General features: G+C 33.2%; 1 protein-coding gene across 7 annotated transcripts in view; it reads right to left on the reverse strand.

The window, feature by feature from the left end:
- Positions 1 to 9,584: 9,584 nt before the first annotated feature.
- Positions 9,585 to 15,281, reverse strand: part of LOC128233680 (fucolectin-2-like) — a 26,653-nt gene continuing 20,956 nt past the window's right edge. For 3 of the 7 annotated variants that reach the window (XR_008260749.1, XR_008260748.1, XR_008260747.1), the window contains 2 exons: positions 12,981 to 15,281; positions 12,684 to 12,707 (listed from right to left, as the gene is read on the reverse strand). The exon at positions 12,981 to 15,281 is cut by the window's right edge. Coding sequence is in view for 2 of the 7 variants with exons in the window: in XM_052947478.1 (XP_052803438.1) it covers positions 9,923 to 9,954; positions 10,530 to 10,624; positions 10,766 to 10,790; positions 12,455 to 12,519; positions 12,683 to 12,707; positions 12,981 to 13,103 (365 nt within the window). In the remaining 5 variants the exon portion in view is untranslated. Of the gene's footprint in view, positions 9,955 to 10,529; positions 10,625 to 10,765; positions 10,791 to 12,454; positions 12,520 to 12,682; positions 12,708 to 12,980 lie in introns of those variants that run through there. The other 4 variants (XM_052947479.1, XM_052947478.1, XM_052947476.1 and 1 more) reach the window with 4 other exon arrangements.

The following is a 15,281-nucleotide window of genomic DNA, read 5'->3' on the forward strand; positions in this document are numbered from 1 at the left end:
CCAACAGCTGACGGATACTCGGATGTCACCTATTAAACAGCCGCGCTACCTGAAATTCATTGATTATTATGCGTCATTGGTTTAAACTGAATATTTTCGATATTATTTCGCACATTATATCGGAATTTATTTATTGATTTACAAACTTGGTTATACCTGCCGAATTGGGGTACCTGCATCGATCATGCCAACGGCCCTTGCCCGCTCTTTAATGGACATTCTAGCCATGTTTTCTGCTTTTCGTGTTGACAAATTCAACATCTATTGCATTAACATGAAAATTAGCGATAACCTCAAAATCCTCGTGATCCTCGTGCCGAAAAATCGGAAATTCGACCTATCGTCTCGCATGGCAAACCTCGACCTAAATGTATGATCTTCTTTCATAAAACTCGTTAGAGTACTAGGCATAAAGATGTAGTTGCAATTTTCAAGTCGATACATTGAGTAGTTTTGATATTAATGAATTTCATAAAGTGGTCGTTTAGAAAATTTGTTCAGTGTACTTGTCTGAACGACAGTGTTATTTGCAGCGTTACCATTTTGATGATTAACGACATGTTTTCATGACAGTTTTATTCAACACGAACACGTGATTCGGATTCAGGATTAATTGAATAATATATGGGAAGTAAATATCTGTTCAACATTTATCTAAAATGTTAAATAACACTTACTCGAAGTATTGCCAGGAAACCTGTCGTGAGACCCGTAACGATTTTTTAAGTAACCTTTATCTGTTAATATATTCTTGATTATGATATTTGTGAAATACTAGATGAACAACAAGACGAATGTTGATGTAAGGCATCAAAGACGCGGCTGAACGGGTATTATTGAATATATATATATATATATATATATATATATATATATATATATATATATATATATATATATATATATTGATGTTCATGAAACATTCTGATTAAGTTCCATGAATATTAGACCAAACATAATTTCTCTAGTGTGTTCGAGATTGGACCTATTCACCTAGGTTTTGACCCTCGTGAAAAATATCGATACCCAATTGGCTCAATTAAGTAATGTGACAATATATACAATTGTTAACATTCCGAATAAACACGGACATAGCCGAACTATGACGGTTTAATCAACTTTCTAGATCGTAGTTACTCGGTCGTCTCCGGCATGCGTACATTATTTAGACTAGTACCTTGCATTATCGCCGATAAAACTATTGGTGTCGGGTCAATTCGGCCGAGATATCATTTCGGCCTGATCCTTTATGGCCTACTTTTATTCATTACTGTTTGTTTTAAATCGTGTGAATTACGCTTTGAACTTTCATTTTATATCGGTTAAATTTAAATTGTGTTAATTTCATTATTGCGACTTATATTTGTTTGTAAAATCGTGTAAATTAAACTTTGTATTTTTGTACCATTTAATATCACTTAAATTTAAAATAGTCAACTAATGTCGTGTTAAGGCACTCATATTTGTTATAAAATGCATAATTTAAACTATTATTCACAATATGCCTGTAAATTCTCACATGCTTATTTACTACCACAGCGTATATATAAATCGTTTTCACAGAAAGTAAATTTCGAAAATAACACACTTGTATGACCGGCGACCAGTCAATACTAAAACACAGAGAATAACTCCAGGCCGCGTTTAATGAGCAAACTGTATAGATGGAATATCATGTAGTTTTTAGTGAGTTCATTTATTTCATATCATAAAATATTCATGTGTTTAGTTACTGTTAAAGGGCTTATCATTTAAAATGCTCTCTTACTCCGAAATAAGGTGTTGTGAAAATTTCACAAATGATACAGTTGTTTAAATTTTCCGAAAGGATGAATAAACATCGGAAAGAATGGATCTTAGGAGGAAAACTGTGTTTAATATGAATGAATGTGCAGAAAACACGGTAATTCTACCTTATTAGACTAAAGTTGACCACTGTTAATGTCTTTTTACCTACAAATTATTTAATATTTGTTCGTTTGCAACTATTATTTACATAGTTACAAAATTGTTATCAGTTAATGCATTTGTAATAAGTAAATGAAGGCTTATCACTCAAACATTATGTTTGTTATACATGTTCATATATTGGTTTCAAATACGAGTGTCACTTTATGTTAGTTTCTTTCAATTAAGTTCCCATGATTTTGAATTTTAGAAATCTTTCGAAGAATACACAGTAGCAGGTACAGTATACAAACATACATACAACATTTTGCTTGACGCTTTTACATTGTAAATAAAAGTAAGAGTAACAAATCAGACTGGTAACTAGTAGGAAGTTGTAAGTGATACCGAACATTATATTACAGTTTAAAAATCTTTGATATCGAATCAGACATATTTTTCGTCGGAAGTCAGCAACACTACAGCATTATTTTCTTTCGAAACTTCGGAACTTGGTGCCATAATGGAATAAAACCATAAAGGTCTCCAACACATATAGAAGAATGTTTATGTTAGTCGTTTAAGTTAACATTTATAAAAGGAATTTATTAATGTTAGCCAATAATAAAACTAATCACATCAATATTGTGGCCGCTTCTTTTGCAAAATTTAACAACAGTATAAGCAGTAATCGTTTTTTTTTTCCGATTTGTTCATTCATTCGTTTATTCTGTGCGATATGAGAGTCCCAATATTAGATGTTTTTCGATGTTGGCTTGGCGTTTAGCGCTAGCGGCTATATGACCCTCAAAACATATGAATATTGGTCAACATTAATGAACTAATTAGAAAACTCAGAAGGGAATGGCAAGACAATCTGTTTTAAAACTCTAAAGTCACAAATCAACACATGAAATTATGTGATTCCAATAATAAATTATGTAAAAAAACTAAACCAAAATATATCCTTTTGCAACTTCTGCTTTAAGCACGTTGAATTACATTGACTTAATATACCAAAAAAAAAATACAATTTCGAAGCCTACGATTGAACATACTGGATGGCAAAAGAAAATAATGTGTGTAATGTTTCTCTCAATAAACCGATAAATAAGGGAGAGACGAAGTCGCAAGCTATCTTACTCCTGACACGAATGTCATTGATTCGGATCCCTCACTGTTTATTGTTGTTGTTTTTTTGTCTATTTTTTATGAGTTTTAAATGTAATGCATTCACGCATTGTTTAATATATCTTTATCAGTTCAAGGTAGCTTTTATTTTACCAAATGTGTTTCTTTTTATTCAATTTAGAAACTTTTGGATTGGTGTGCGTCCATTTGTATCTACTTAATTCCCTTAACGTATTATTTCCTATGTGTTTCATAGGTGTTAGGTATCGTGCATGTTCACCTATTTTTCAACAACTCTTATGTTCGGTAAGTGTTAATTTGAGAACTTTTTGAAAAGGACATGTTGTTTATTTATTGTTTCTTTTTTCATCTACCGCACAGCGAATGTGAGGAAATATTTTTTTTTATTTAGTTTAGTTCGTTGACTCAATGTTTTCACAGTAAATGAATGTATCCGGCTTGGCGACCACATACGCTCAGGACAGGAATCGAAGATAGGACGCAAAAATGCAACAATCAAAGCGCTTACCAGAAAATCGCATATTGCTACACCAATTTGTGTTATATCAACTTTATTAGAAGTAATACCGATTACTCACTACTTTTCAAACTTTAAACATTGAAAATATCATACAATTACCAATCTCGGTAGTGATTCTTGCCTTACCTGCATCAGAAGCTTATTCATTATGTGTATTTTTTATGACCTTTTTGTAATTTATTTCATAACCCCAGCGTAGTCAAGATAGTCAATATATCTACGCCAGGGTATGCCGTACGATTACGTAATGTTTATTGAACAACTAGATGTATTATCTCGATCAAGCATCATGGAGAAAATATAACAATGACAATTAATTAATCACATAAACAGCTTAATAGATAAAGCTCGTTTCCTGGCTTCGATCGTCTTTTGACTGGCGATTTCTACAGAAACATGTATGCTTTCGGTAATGTCATGTTAAAAGTCAGTTAGATTACATAATGAAATACATTTAAGAGTAGGGAGTTCAATGTACGACCTATGCAATTATATTTAACCATACGTGAGTGTTGCCTTCATGCCGTCATGCATTAACAAATTCATTCTCCCACTCAAATATTTATTTTAAATAAGTTCCTTTGTAAAAGGCGTGTTAACTTTAAGATAAAACGTTCGGGTTTAAACTGTCGAAGATAAATATCGTTGGGCCAAAATACAGCTTTTAAGGGGTAGCGACAATATTTTCATTTTACATAAATATAGATATCCGTTTTACATAAAGGGTTTGACTAAGGCTTTTTTATCTTGTGAGACCATGAGTATTGATTTACGCACTACTGTCTGTAGGTCCCAAAGTGCCCTCAACCCCCCCCCCCTCTCTCTCTCTCTCTCTCTCTCTCGCTCTCTCTCTCTCTCTATTTCACAAATGTTCATTATTAGATGCCGATTGTAAATTAATATCGATGAGGCATAGGTCAACAGGTTTCCAGCGATAACATTCTCAAAGAATATGTAGATAGTAAAATAAATGAATCGCAGGATTCATGTAATTATCGGGATATGAACGCAGTTGGGCTGGTTCAAGTCTGTGAAGTCATAAACTTTTATAAAATTCGGTATTTCTACCTCATGAGATTATTGATCAATGTAAATCTTTGAGCATTCACCAGTCATTTAATATTTGTCCGTATTCAGCTATGGATATTTTCCATAAATGCATTTTTTAGTAAGTACTTAAAAGTTTATCATTCAAAGTTTATGTTTTTTTAAATGTGCATATGTTGATTTTTAATTCGAGTGTCACTTTATGAAATGATTAGCCTGTAACTCAGATGGACTTAACAGGATGAAACCCCGGCATTCTAATATGCGTTACTGTTCCAATAAACTACTCCGTTCTTAGGTCTAGTCAAATATACTGTTAAATTAACTGTTATATTGTATTTATCTTAATCTCCACGATGAATCAGACAAAAAATAAGTTAATGATTTAACAGTTGTATTAACCATAATGTCACATTTTATTGCAGGTAATTTGGTTTTAATTGATAAGAAGATGCTTGCTGATGACTTACGTGCAAGATATACGACCGTATCCACAATACGCTTAAAGTCATGTCGGTTTTAGTAAAATTTAAAGAAAACCTTTTAAAAGAGTTGTTTTGGAATCCTTGATATGTTCAACTTGCATGTTAAACGGTCCTGTAGATTGCTATTATCCAATATTGTCAACGTTGTACTGGAACAAACTTGCGTTTGGTCATATTAACTTCGTTCCTTTTCCTCCTTCACCTGATATATACGATTGCTACACGTTTAGTAGATGATCGGAAATGGGAAATGAAACTGCCATTGTGTAGTCGTCATGCATGTGTGATGCGGAACATCATAACAACTTAAAATATTACAGCTTTTATTTACTGATAAAGTTTAATTGTGTACTGACACTTGTTATCAGTTGAAAGTTTGCTGAAAACATGTAATTTCAACTTTCTACACAATTAAATATCGCCATTGACTTAAAACTGTTCAACCGAGATTGCAATATAAACGTTCGAGTTTGGAAATAACCGAATCCATACTAACTATTGGTTTGAAGGCTCATTCGATGGTATATATAAAAAAAGATTCAAATAGAGTAAACAAAATATTCGCCCCATCGGAATTAAGGTCAACATTTATTAAAAACTATACAGGAACAAAATTTGATTTAAAGAATGAAAAAATCGCTCTGAAGGAACTAAACTTGTAACAGGTCAGTTAGAAAAGCATTCCTAAGAGAGAACAGAGAATGGTTAACGAGCGATATCGATAAATATCTCTTTTCACGATGGATTCTTATAACTGTTTGGTCTTAAAGCTAATTCACAGCGGTTTGGTCCGGAAACAGCAATCAGTTTGAAATTGAAACTAAAAGTACAACATTCAAAGATTAATGCCCTACAGCTTTTTAACGTTCCATTGATTAATTTCTTCCACATTCCATGTCATACTACAAATGTAATAATCCTATTAATACATTATCGAGTATATTTGCTTGAGACATTTTCAGTGTTCAATAGATATGTTTTTATTTTATTATGGAGGAGCCAGCACTGTCACTATGACATATTTATTCACTTACAGGAACTGTCTGTTTCTATTTATTATGGAGGAGCCAGCACTGCCACTATGGCATTTTTATTCACTAACAGGTACTGTCTGTTCCTATTTATTATGGAGGAGCCAGCACTGTCACTATGATATATTTATTCACTAACAGGAACTGTCTGTTTCTATTTATTATGGTGGAGCCAGCACTGTCACTATGACATTTTTATTTACAAACAGGTACTGTCTGTTTCTATTTATTATGGAGGAGCCAGCACTGTCACTATGACATATTTATTCACTAACAGGTACTGTCTGTTTCTATTTATTATGGAGGAGCCAGCACTGTCACTATGACATATTTATTCACTTACAGGTACTGTCTGTTTCTGTTTATTATGGAGGAGCCAGCACTGTCACTATGACATATTTATTCACTTACAGGAACTGTCTGTTTCTATTTATTATGGAGGAGCCAGCACTGTCACTATGATATATTTATTCACTTACAGGAACTGTCTGTTTCTATTTATTATGGAGGAGCCAGCACTGTCACTATGACATATTTATTCACTTACAGGAACTGTCTGTTTCTATTTATTATGGAGGAGCCAGCACTGTCACTATGATATATTTATTCACTAACAGGAACTGTCTGTTCCTATTTATTATGGAGGAGCCAGCACTGTCACTATGACATATTTATTCACTTACAGGAACTGTCTGTTTCTATTTATTATGGAGGAGCCAGCACTGTCACTATGACATATTTATTCACTAACAGGTACTGTCTGTTTCTATTTATTATGGAGGAGCCAGCACTGTCACTATGACATATTTATTCACTTACAGGTACTGTCTGTTCCTATTTATTATGGAGGAGCCAGCACTGTCACTATGACATATTTATTCACTTACAGGTACTGTCTGTTCCTATTTATTATGGAGGAGCCAGCACTGTCACTATGACATATTTATTCACTTACAGGAACTGTCTGTTCCTATTTATTATGGAGGAGCCAGCACTGTCACTATGACATATTTATTCACTTACAGGTACTGTCTGTTCCTGTTTATTATGGAGGAGCCAGCACTGTCACTATGACATATTTATTCACTTACAGGTACTGTCTGTTTCTATTTATTATGGAGGAGCCAGCACTGTCAATATGACATATTTATTCACTAACAGGTACTGTCTGTTTCTGTTTATTATGGAGGAGCCAGCACTGTCACTATGACATATTTATTCACTTACAGGAGCTGTCTGTTTCTATTTATTATGGAGGAGCCAGCACTGTCACTATGACATATTTATTCACTAACAGGTACTGTCTGTTTCTATTTGTTATGGAGGAGCCAGCACTGTCACTATGACATATTTATTCACTTATAGGTACTGTCTGTTCCTATTTATTATGGAGGAGCCAGCACTGTCACTATGACATATTTATTCACTAACAGGTACTGTCTGTTTCTATTTATTATGGAGGAGCCAGCACTGTCACTATGACATATTTATTCACTTACAGGTACTGTCTGTTCCTATTTATTATGGAGGAGCCAGCACTGTCACTATGACATATTTATTCACTTACAGGTACTGTCTGTTTCTATTTATTATGGAGGAGCCAGCACTGTCACTATGACATATTTATTCACTTACAGGTACTGTCTGTTTCTATTTATTATGGAGGAGCCAGCACTGTCACTATGACATATTTATTCACTTACAGGTACTGTCTGTTCCTATTTATTATGGAGGAGCCAGCACTGTCACTATGACATATTTATTCACTTACAGGTACTGTCTGTTCCTATTTATTATGGAGGAGCCAGCACTGTCACTATGATATATTTATTCACTAACAGGTACTGTCTGTTCCTATTTATTATGGAGGAGCCAGCACTGTCACTATGACATATTTATTCACTTATAGGTACTGTCTGTTCCTATTTATTATGGAGGAGCCAGCACTGTCACTATGACATATTTATTCACTTACAGGTACTGTCTGTTTCTATTTATTATGGAGGAGCCAGCACTGTCACTATGACATATTTATTCACTTATAGGTACTGTCTGTTCCTATTTATTATGGAGGAGCCAGCACTGTCACTATGACATATTTATTCACTTACAGGAACTGTCTGTTTCTATTTATTATGGAGGAGCCAGCACTGTCACAATAATATATTTATTCACTTACATGAACTGATTGTTTCTATTTATTATGGAGGAGCCAGCACTGTCACTATGACATATTGATTCACTAACAGGTACTGTCTTTTTCTATTTATTATGGAGGAGCCAGCACTGTCACAATAATATATTTATTCACTTACATGAACTGTCTGTTTCTATTTATTATGGAGGAGCCAGCACTGTCACTATGACATATTGATTCACTAACAGGTACTGTCTGTTTCTGTTTATTATGGAGGAGCCAGCACTGTCACAATAATATATTTATTCACTTACATGAACTGTCTGTTTCTATTTATTATGGAGGAGCCAGCACTGTCACTATGACATTTTATTCACTTACAGGTACTGTCTGTTTCTGTTTATTATGGAGGAGCCAGCACTGTCACTATGACATATTTATTCACTAACAGGTACTCTCTGTTTCTGTTTATTATGGAGGAGCCAGCACTGTCACTATGATATATTTATTCACTAACAGGAACTGTCTGTTTTTATTTATTATGAAGGAGCCAGCACTGTCACTATGACATTTTTATTTACTAACATGTACTGTCTGTTTCTATTTAGTATGGAGGAGCCAGCACTGTCACTATGACATATTTATTCACTAACAGGTACTGTCTGTTTCTATTTGTTATGGAGGAGCCAGCACTGTCACTATGACATATTTATTCCCTAACAGGTACTGTCTGTTTCTATTTATTATGTAGCAGCCAGCACTGTCACTATGACATATTTATTCACTTACAGGTACTGTCTGTTTCTAGGTGTAGACTAACTGAAAGCATTGCAGACGTTATTATAACTTGTTTAAACGTTAGTGTTTTCATTGTCAAAGTAATAATAATTTCAAGGGTTTAAAAATGCATGCATTAAATATGCTCAGATCGATAAATGTGGCAGCTAATGTATAGTTGACATAAAAAGGTTAAATGTACCGTTTTACTTTGATTTCGATCGGCAACTTCACACAACAGCGGGCGGAATCTTCAACTAATTTGTTAATAGGATGTTTTGACTTTATGGCGACCTTGTAACTGGCGTTGAACTATTGATCCTCTCTAAATATTTGACATATATACCCATGGTCCACACCGTTCGCAGCACGCTTTTGTTCGCCCCGTGAAGCCTTATACTAAAGTACAAGCTACGACACAAAGCGCCGTAGAAAAAAAGTGCCGAAAACTCACTGCACCAGTATGTTGTGAGTGGCAAGCACCTCGTTAGACTCTTTTAACCTACACCCTTTCATTGGACTTTTAAAAACCTATACATTTGGATAACCGTTTATTGCATGCAATAATAGTGAATACAATGGAAAAAACATCAATGCACGGATTCATACAATATTTAAAAAGACATTCAAGTATTTAACCGATAAAATGAATGGCAAGTAGTTGAAGAGAACGATAACAAATACTCGAGTAGTAAATATATTATTTTCCCCGGGATATTTCTGAATACATTCTGTACTACGACAAATTCTTTCTCAGAACACATTTGTAATAATCCTAATTGTGGCGACTATCTGGTCTTAATTTCCAAACTTTGATTTATACATGTAATTGTCCCACGTGTCAATGATAACATTAAAAGGAAACTGATGCAGCTTTTAATAGTCTTCATTTGCAAATGTTTTCGTTCATCGTTCTATCTGAAACAGAACAGCTTATTTTTAATTTTCATAGATGTGCTGAACACATTATATTCTAACTTCCAATCGTATTAAACGGTAAGAGATAATTAAACGATATTTATATCAGATGTTTCATTCTCTGACGACTCGTGACACGTCAAGTTCGGTAGAGACCGCCGAGACTTGATATATGCGATCAGAAAGACGCTCATTTATGTATATCGCCTTTATTTTTTACCAACATAATTGTACTTAACGTTTGCACAATATTTAGCGGAATGTTCGCTCTAGAAACAACGTCGAGACCGTTTGCATTATTGATTTAGTGAGTTGTCCTCATATGAACATAACCTAATAGTTGAAATGTATCAGAATTATTTTAAACGCAGACATAATACTTCTTTCTAAACATATACGTAGTAAACTTAATTAAACTGCCGTGTGTGAACCCAAAGACTACGCTACGGTGCTGATACGGCATCAGAAAACCACATACGCGTATTATGGATTTTAAAACGGCCAATATTTAAATGATATACTCAAATTTGCAACCGGTTTACAAACTTACAAATATTTTCATTGCCAACCATTACCTAATTTTGTGTATGTGTTTGATACACTTGCGCGTAACTCTTCGTATTGTGATGGATCCGTTGTCTGAACGGTGAAACTCGTTTCACCTGAGCGTCTACAACAGAAGTAAAAGGAATGTAAAATAGGTCAAGAATTAAACAATGGAACTAGCCCAGTAGAAAAAAAATATCATTTAAAGTCTACGGTTAAAGTAATTGCAAATTACCATACCTTAGAGTAAGTTATTATTACTTACTTTGCTTGACAGTCAGAGGTTTCTTCTGAAATAAATAAAACCGTCTGTAAGTTTTCAAGATGGAATATATGTTACAAATGCAACAATAACAACAACAACAGAAACAACAACAAGGACAAACCCTACTATGATCTTAGTAAGTTGCTTATGTTATATGTACTAGTTTTTGGGTTTTCAGAGTAAAATATCACTTCAACTTAAGAAAAGTTTTTTTCGGATCGGTTTCAAATGTTTCCCCAATAGGGTAGTTTAACAAAGCACACGTTCTCACTTGCTCAGAGTTGCCTGCCATTTCTTACAGATACAAGTTTTCACACTATTTTAAAATTGTCTATCAATCAGTTTTGTTTACTATATTAACATTATTTTAATTTGACTAAATGTCAATGGGGTTGGTTTGAGAGAAAGGTTTTTGTTTTTGAAAACAAACCTAATTCAGGTAGAATGATTACTTAGATTTCTAAAATAGATTCCTAGAAAATGTACGTTCGGGTTCGATTGAGAGTGTTCAACAAAGTACATTTTATGTTTGAAATGTTACATCAAAAAATATAACAAACCACTAACTGTAATCTTATAAAAAATGTTGTTTACGTCTCAAGCGTGAATAATGCACGCACTGATGAATATCACGTCCAAGTGACTGTATCATATTCATCAATATCAATAAAAGTACAGAGTATGCTTTTGGATTGTCGCCTACACTTAACAGAAATTCGGGCCTATGTTAAAGTACTCAATATAGCATTTGACCAATCATATTTACGGGTCAAAAATGAAGACGTGGCAAGAATAGCATATAAGGACAGCAGAACTGCAATAAAAAATGTACCTTTAATTTAATATTTAAACATGCATTGAGGTTCCATAATGGAATGCTGAATACAAACACTTGCATTCACTTCGGTTTATTTTAAATGCCCAACTAACCCATTTGATATGAAACAGGTGATAATGCCAAAGTAATGTGCGCCATCGAAAATTAGTGTAAATAAACGTAAACTAATTAAATAATAGTACAATTAAGCAGGCAATCATCCGTTTTAAAAAGCTGTCTTGCTTTCGTTATGACTGTCAATACAATTATATCACATGGAAAAGTCTGACACCAGTATATCAAGGACATTTATATGAATTTTCTTTAACTATTATCACGTAAAGCTCTTAAAGTGGTGTATAACCCTGTTTTAGTGATCATAACGCACTGTCTTTGTAAATTATACAGTTCTACTGAAAGGAAACAAACGTATGTTAGATGGTCATTTGGAATGGTTTCTACTTCAAATGAAACAAATAAGAAACACCATTTAAAAAAAAACAATTTTATCCACAAGGTTTCGGTACATTTGTTTGATTAGAGATATCAATTGTCAAACTTTACCTAGTTACCTAAGTGTAAACGCTTTGCCGTTCCCAAACTTTACCTAGTAACCTAAGAGTAAACGCTTTGCCGTTCCCAAACTTTACCTAGTTTCTTAAGTGTAAACGTTTTGCCGTTCCAAAACTTAACTAGTTGCCTTAAAGAAAACGTTTTGCCGTTCCCAAACTTTACCTAGTTACCAAAAAGTAAACGTGTTGCCGTTCCCAAACTTTTTCTAGTTACCTAAAAGAAAACGTTTTGCCGTTTCCAAACATTTTGTACATCTTGTTTGATAAGGAGCAAGAATTTATTTTAATTATCGGCGTTACCTATTTCTGTGTATATTTCTGAGTCTCTTGCAGACGGGACGGTGTCAACTGGTGCATCAGGGTTACTTAAAAGTAAATGGCATCTTAAAGCTTGATGCATGAATTATATCTAAAGTAATCTGGTGTTTTTAAATATTGTTTTTCATTGATAAAATATATGTATTACTTAAATTAATAAAGCATTTATATACATTCCAACCTAGGTAAATTAACATTTGTACCACTCACCGACTGGTTTCCTCAGATTTCTCATCTGAAATTGAGTATCCTTACAAAATAAGTACGAGCAAAAGTAGCAGAATAAAACAAATCATACCTAAAAATCTTCTGAGTGTAGTGATTAATCCAGATGACTAAGTGCATAGTTAGTATTTAACCTTATTTAGTCGTATGACTGTTCAAGGATAATATACTCTTGATGTACAACTGAGGGCAGTGCTTGCGGAATTATATTCATATGAATATTTAATTGTCTAAGTTCGATTGTTTTTTTCCTGAATAAAATATGCAAACAATGTACAAGTACCTGCTTTAGAAAAGCAACCTTTGGAGTACTTTCTCGTTAAGAGTATCCCAGTGGCTCCAAGAATAACCATAGCACAAACACCTCCAAATATTCCCGATATAACTGTCGTATTAATAGAAAACTCTGAAATAATTGGTGGTAGACAAATAACGAAGAACTGAAGGCGTTTGGTTATGCATGCTTTCTTTTTAGCAATATCATCACCAACATAATGTATCATCAGATATGTTGCATGTGGTGCTTCTTTTAAAGGTCAACAAGTAGTAGTTACATATATGATAATCATCTATCTAATTCAATTGTAAGTTAAAATTTTAAAGTGTGATTTATAAATGTTTGAAGTACACATATGCAGACTTATATAAGTCGCTCTTGTCTTAATGTAATAGACGTTCTTTTACAACGCAGTATGTATAAATTGATATCGATAATGTCTTAAGTAGGTATTATACATTTGCATAATTACAAAGTTAAATACTTAAAAGGTTTGAATATTCGTATATATCCTCGATGTACATTTCATGGCTTTAAAGGATTATAAATATTTTAAGGCATTCTAGTCGAACATGAACAAGTCATTTAGCTTTTGTCAACTGCTTTAAGTTAACATTTTATAATCATTTTACAAGTAGTCATTTCACACATCAACTTTTTGACGATCCATTGCCGGGATCCAAACAGCAATCAGGCCTTGGAAAAAGCAACCGGTGTCGCGGTATACTTTAAAGGCCAATGAGAAATAAGACTTATTGTAAATGGTATAAGGTAACCACTTACAATTAAGAATACATAAAATGGATTAAAAAATGGAAGGTATACCTGCTAGACAAAAAAATATTTTGAATATAACGCCAATCAATATGCATTCACTTACTGCAATTGAATAAGCAGTATTAAAGTATCAAGTAACAAACAAAATTAAAAGAGTATTTAAGGAAATCGGTTCACCAATAAGCAGTTTTCTGAAAACTTCATACTTCAAACTATATGTTAAATTTTGATGCTAGATGAACCGTTTCAATGTTCTTACCATTTGAATGAACTTTGCTTGCTCATAACTAATATGTAAAATTACAGATATCAGTTATTTCAGTTTGTACAATTAAGCCTAATTTCTAATGAAATTGGACGTAAATAACATTGTTTGGCAATAATTGGAGACCATAAAAACATATTTATTGTATATAATTTTTGTATATTATTGTTATTAGATTACATTATTTTTTTTTATTTTATGTCTTACATGTTCGTTTTCTGTGCAACCAAACCATGCCAACGATAACGCATACATATTAGGACACCCGGCATCCAAATGGAACATTTATAAGAGTCTTGTCTTTTTAGATAAAAAATGTTGTTTCTTAATACTTTGCAATCATGAATCAATCGTTGTGTGTTTGGACACAGACGTTATGCATACTATTTCCCTTAGCTGTCGTTTTACTTAAATCATCGCTGTCTCCATCGTTTCCGTCGACTGAATCTTATATAATGAAAAGAACGCGTTGATAGTTACAAACCTATCTAGAAGAAATAGTAACATGTGTCATGGGTAACATATTAAAATGTTTGGTACTAGAATGTTTGTAAGTTTTGTGATTATAGCCTCAGAGAATAAACAATCACCAAGACAACAAAACTAGAATAAGTGTGATTATACTGGTTCATATATATCTTCTATATAAATATACACCAAAACTGCTTTTTTGCAGATATTAAAACTGTCATGATTCAAGCCTCCTATAAATATATATTACATAAAGTCATTAAAACGACTGTTTAGTAGAACTTTTATAATGTTCATGATTAAAGCCTCATATTATTTAGAAGCACCGAAACCGCCACATAACAATTCATTATATTTCTTTTGATTCAAGCTTCGGAGTATAAAGATACATTGAAACTGCTGTATTTCAATTTTTATAATTACCATGAGGGAAATCAAGGAATATGTAAAAATACCTCGAAGTATTTTAAAACACCTGTAACTACTGTATTTGAATCATTGTGATACTTTTTGTTCAATCGTCCCAAAACAGCTGTATAATACTTATAATTATCATAATTAGTTTTTATAGAGAAACTTTAAAAGTGCAGTGTTGAGATTATCATAATTATTGTGAGTCTGACCCCGGTATAAAAACAAACATCACAAGTGTTGTACTAGAATTGTTATATTTTCATTCAGGACTCGGACTAAACTCATATCTCAAAACTGTTGTACCAGTATTATTCAAGACGTGGGGTGTATAAGAATCAGTTGTTGTTCTAGAATGCTGACATTATTATTAAATGTATAAT

Source organism: Mya arenaria, chromosome 5 (assembly GCF_026914265.1).
Source record: "Mya arenaria isolate MELC-2E11 chromosome 5, ASM2691426v1".
NCBI lineage: Eukaryota > Metazoa > Mollusca > Bivalvia > Myida > Myidae > Mya > Mya arenaria.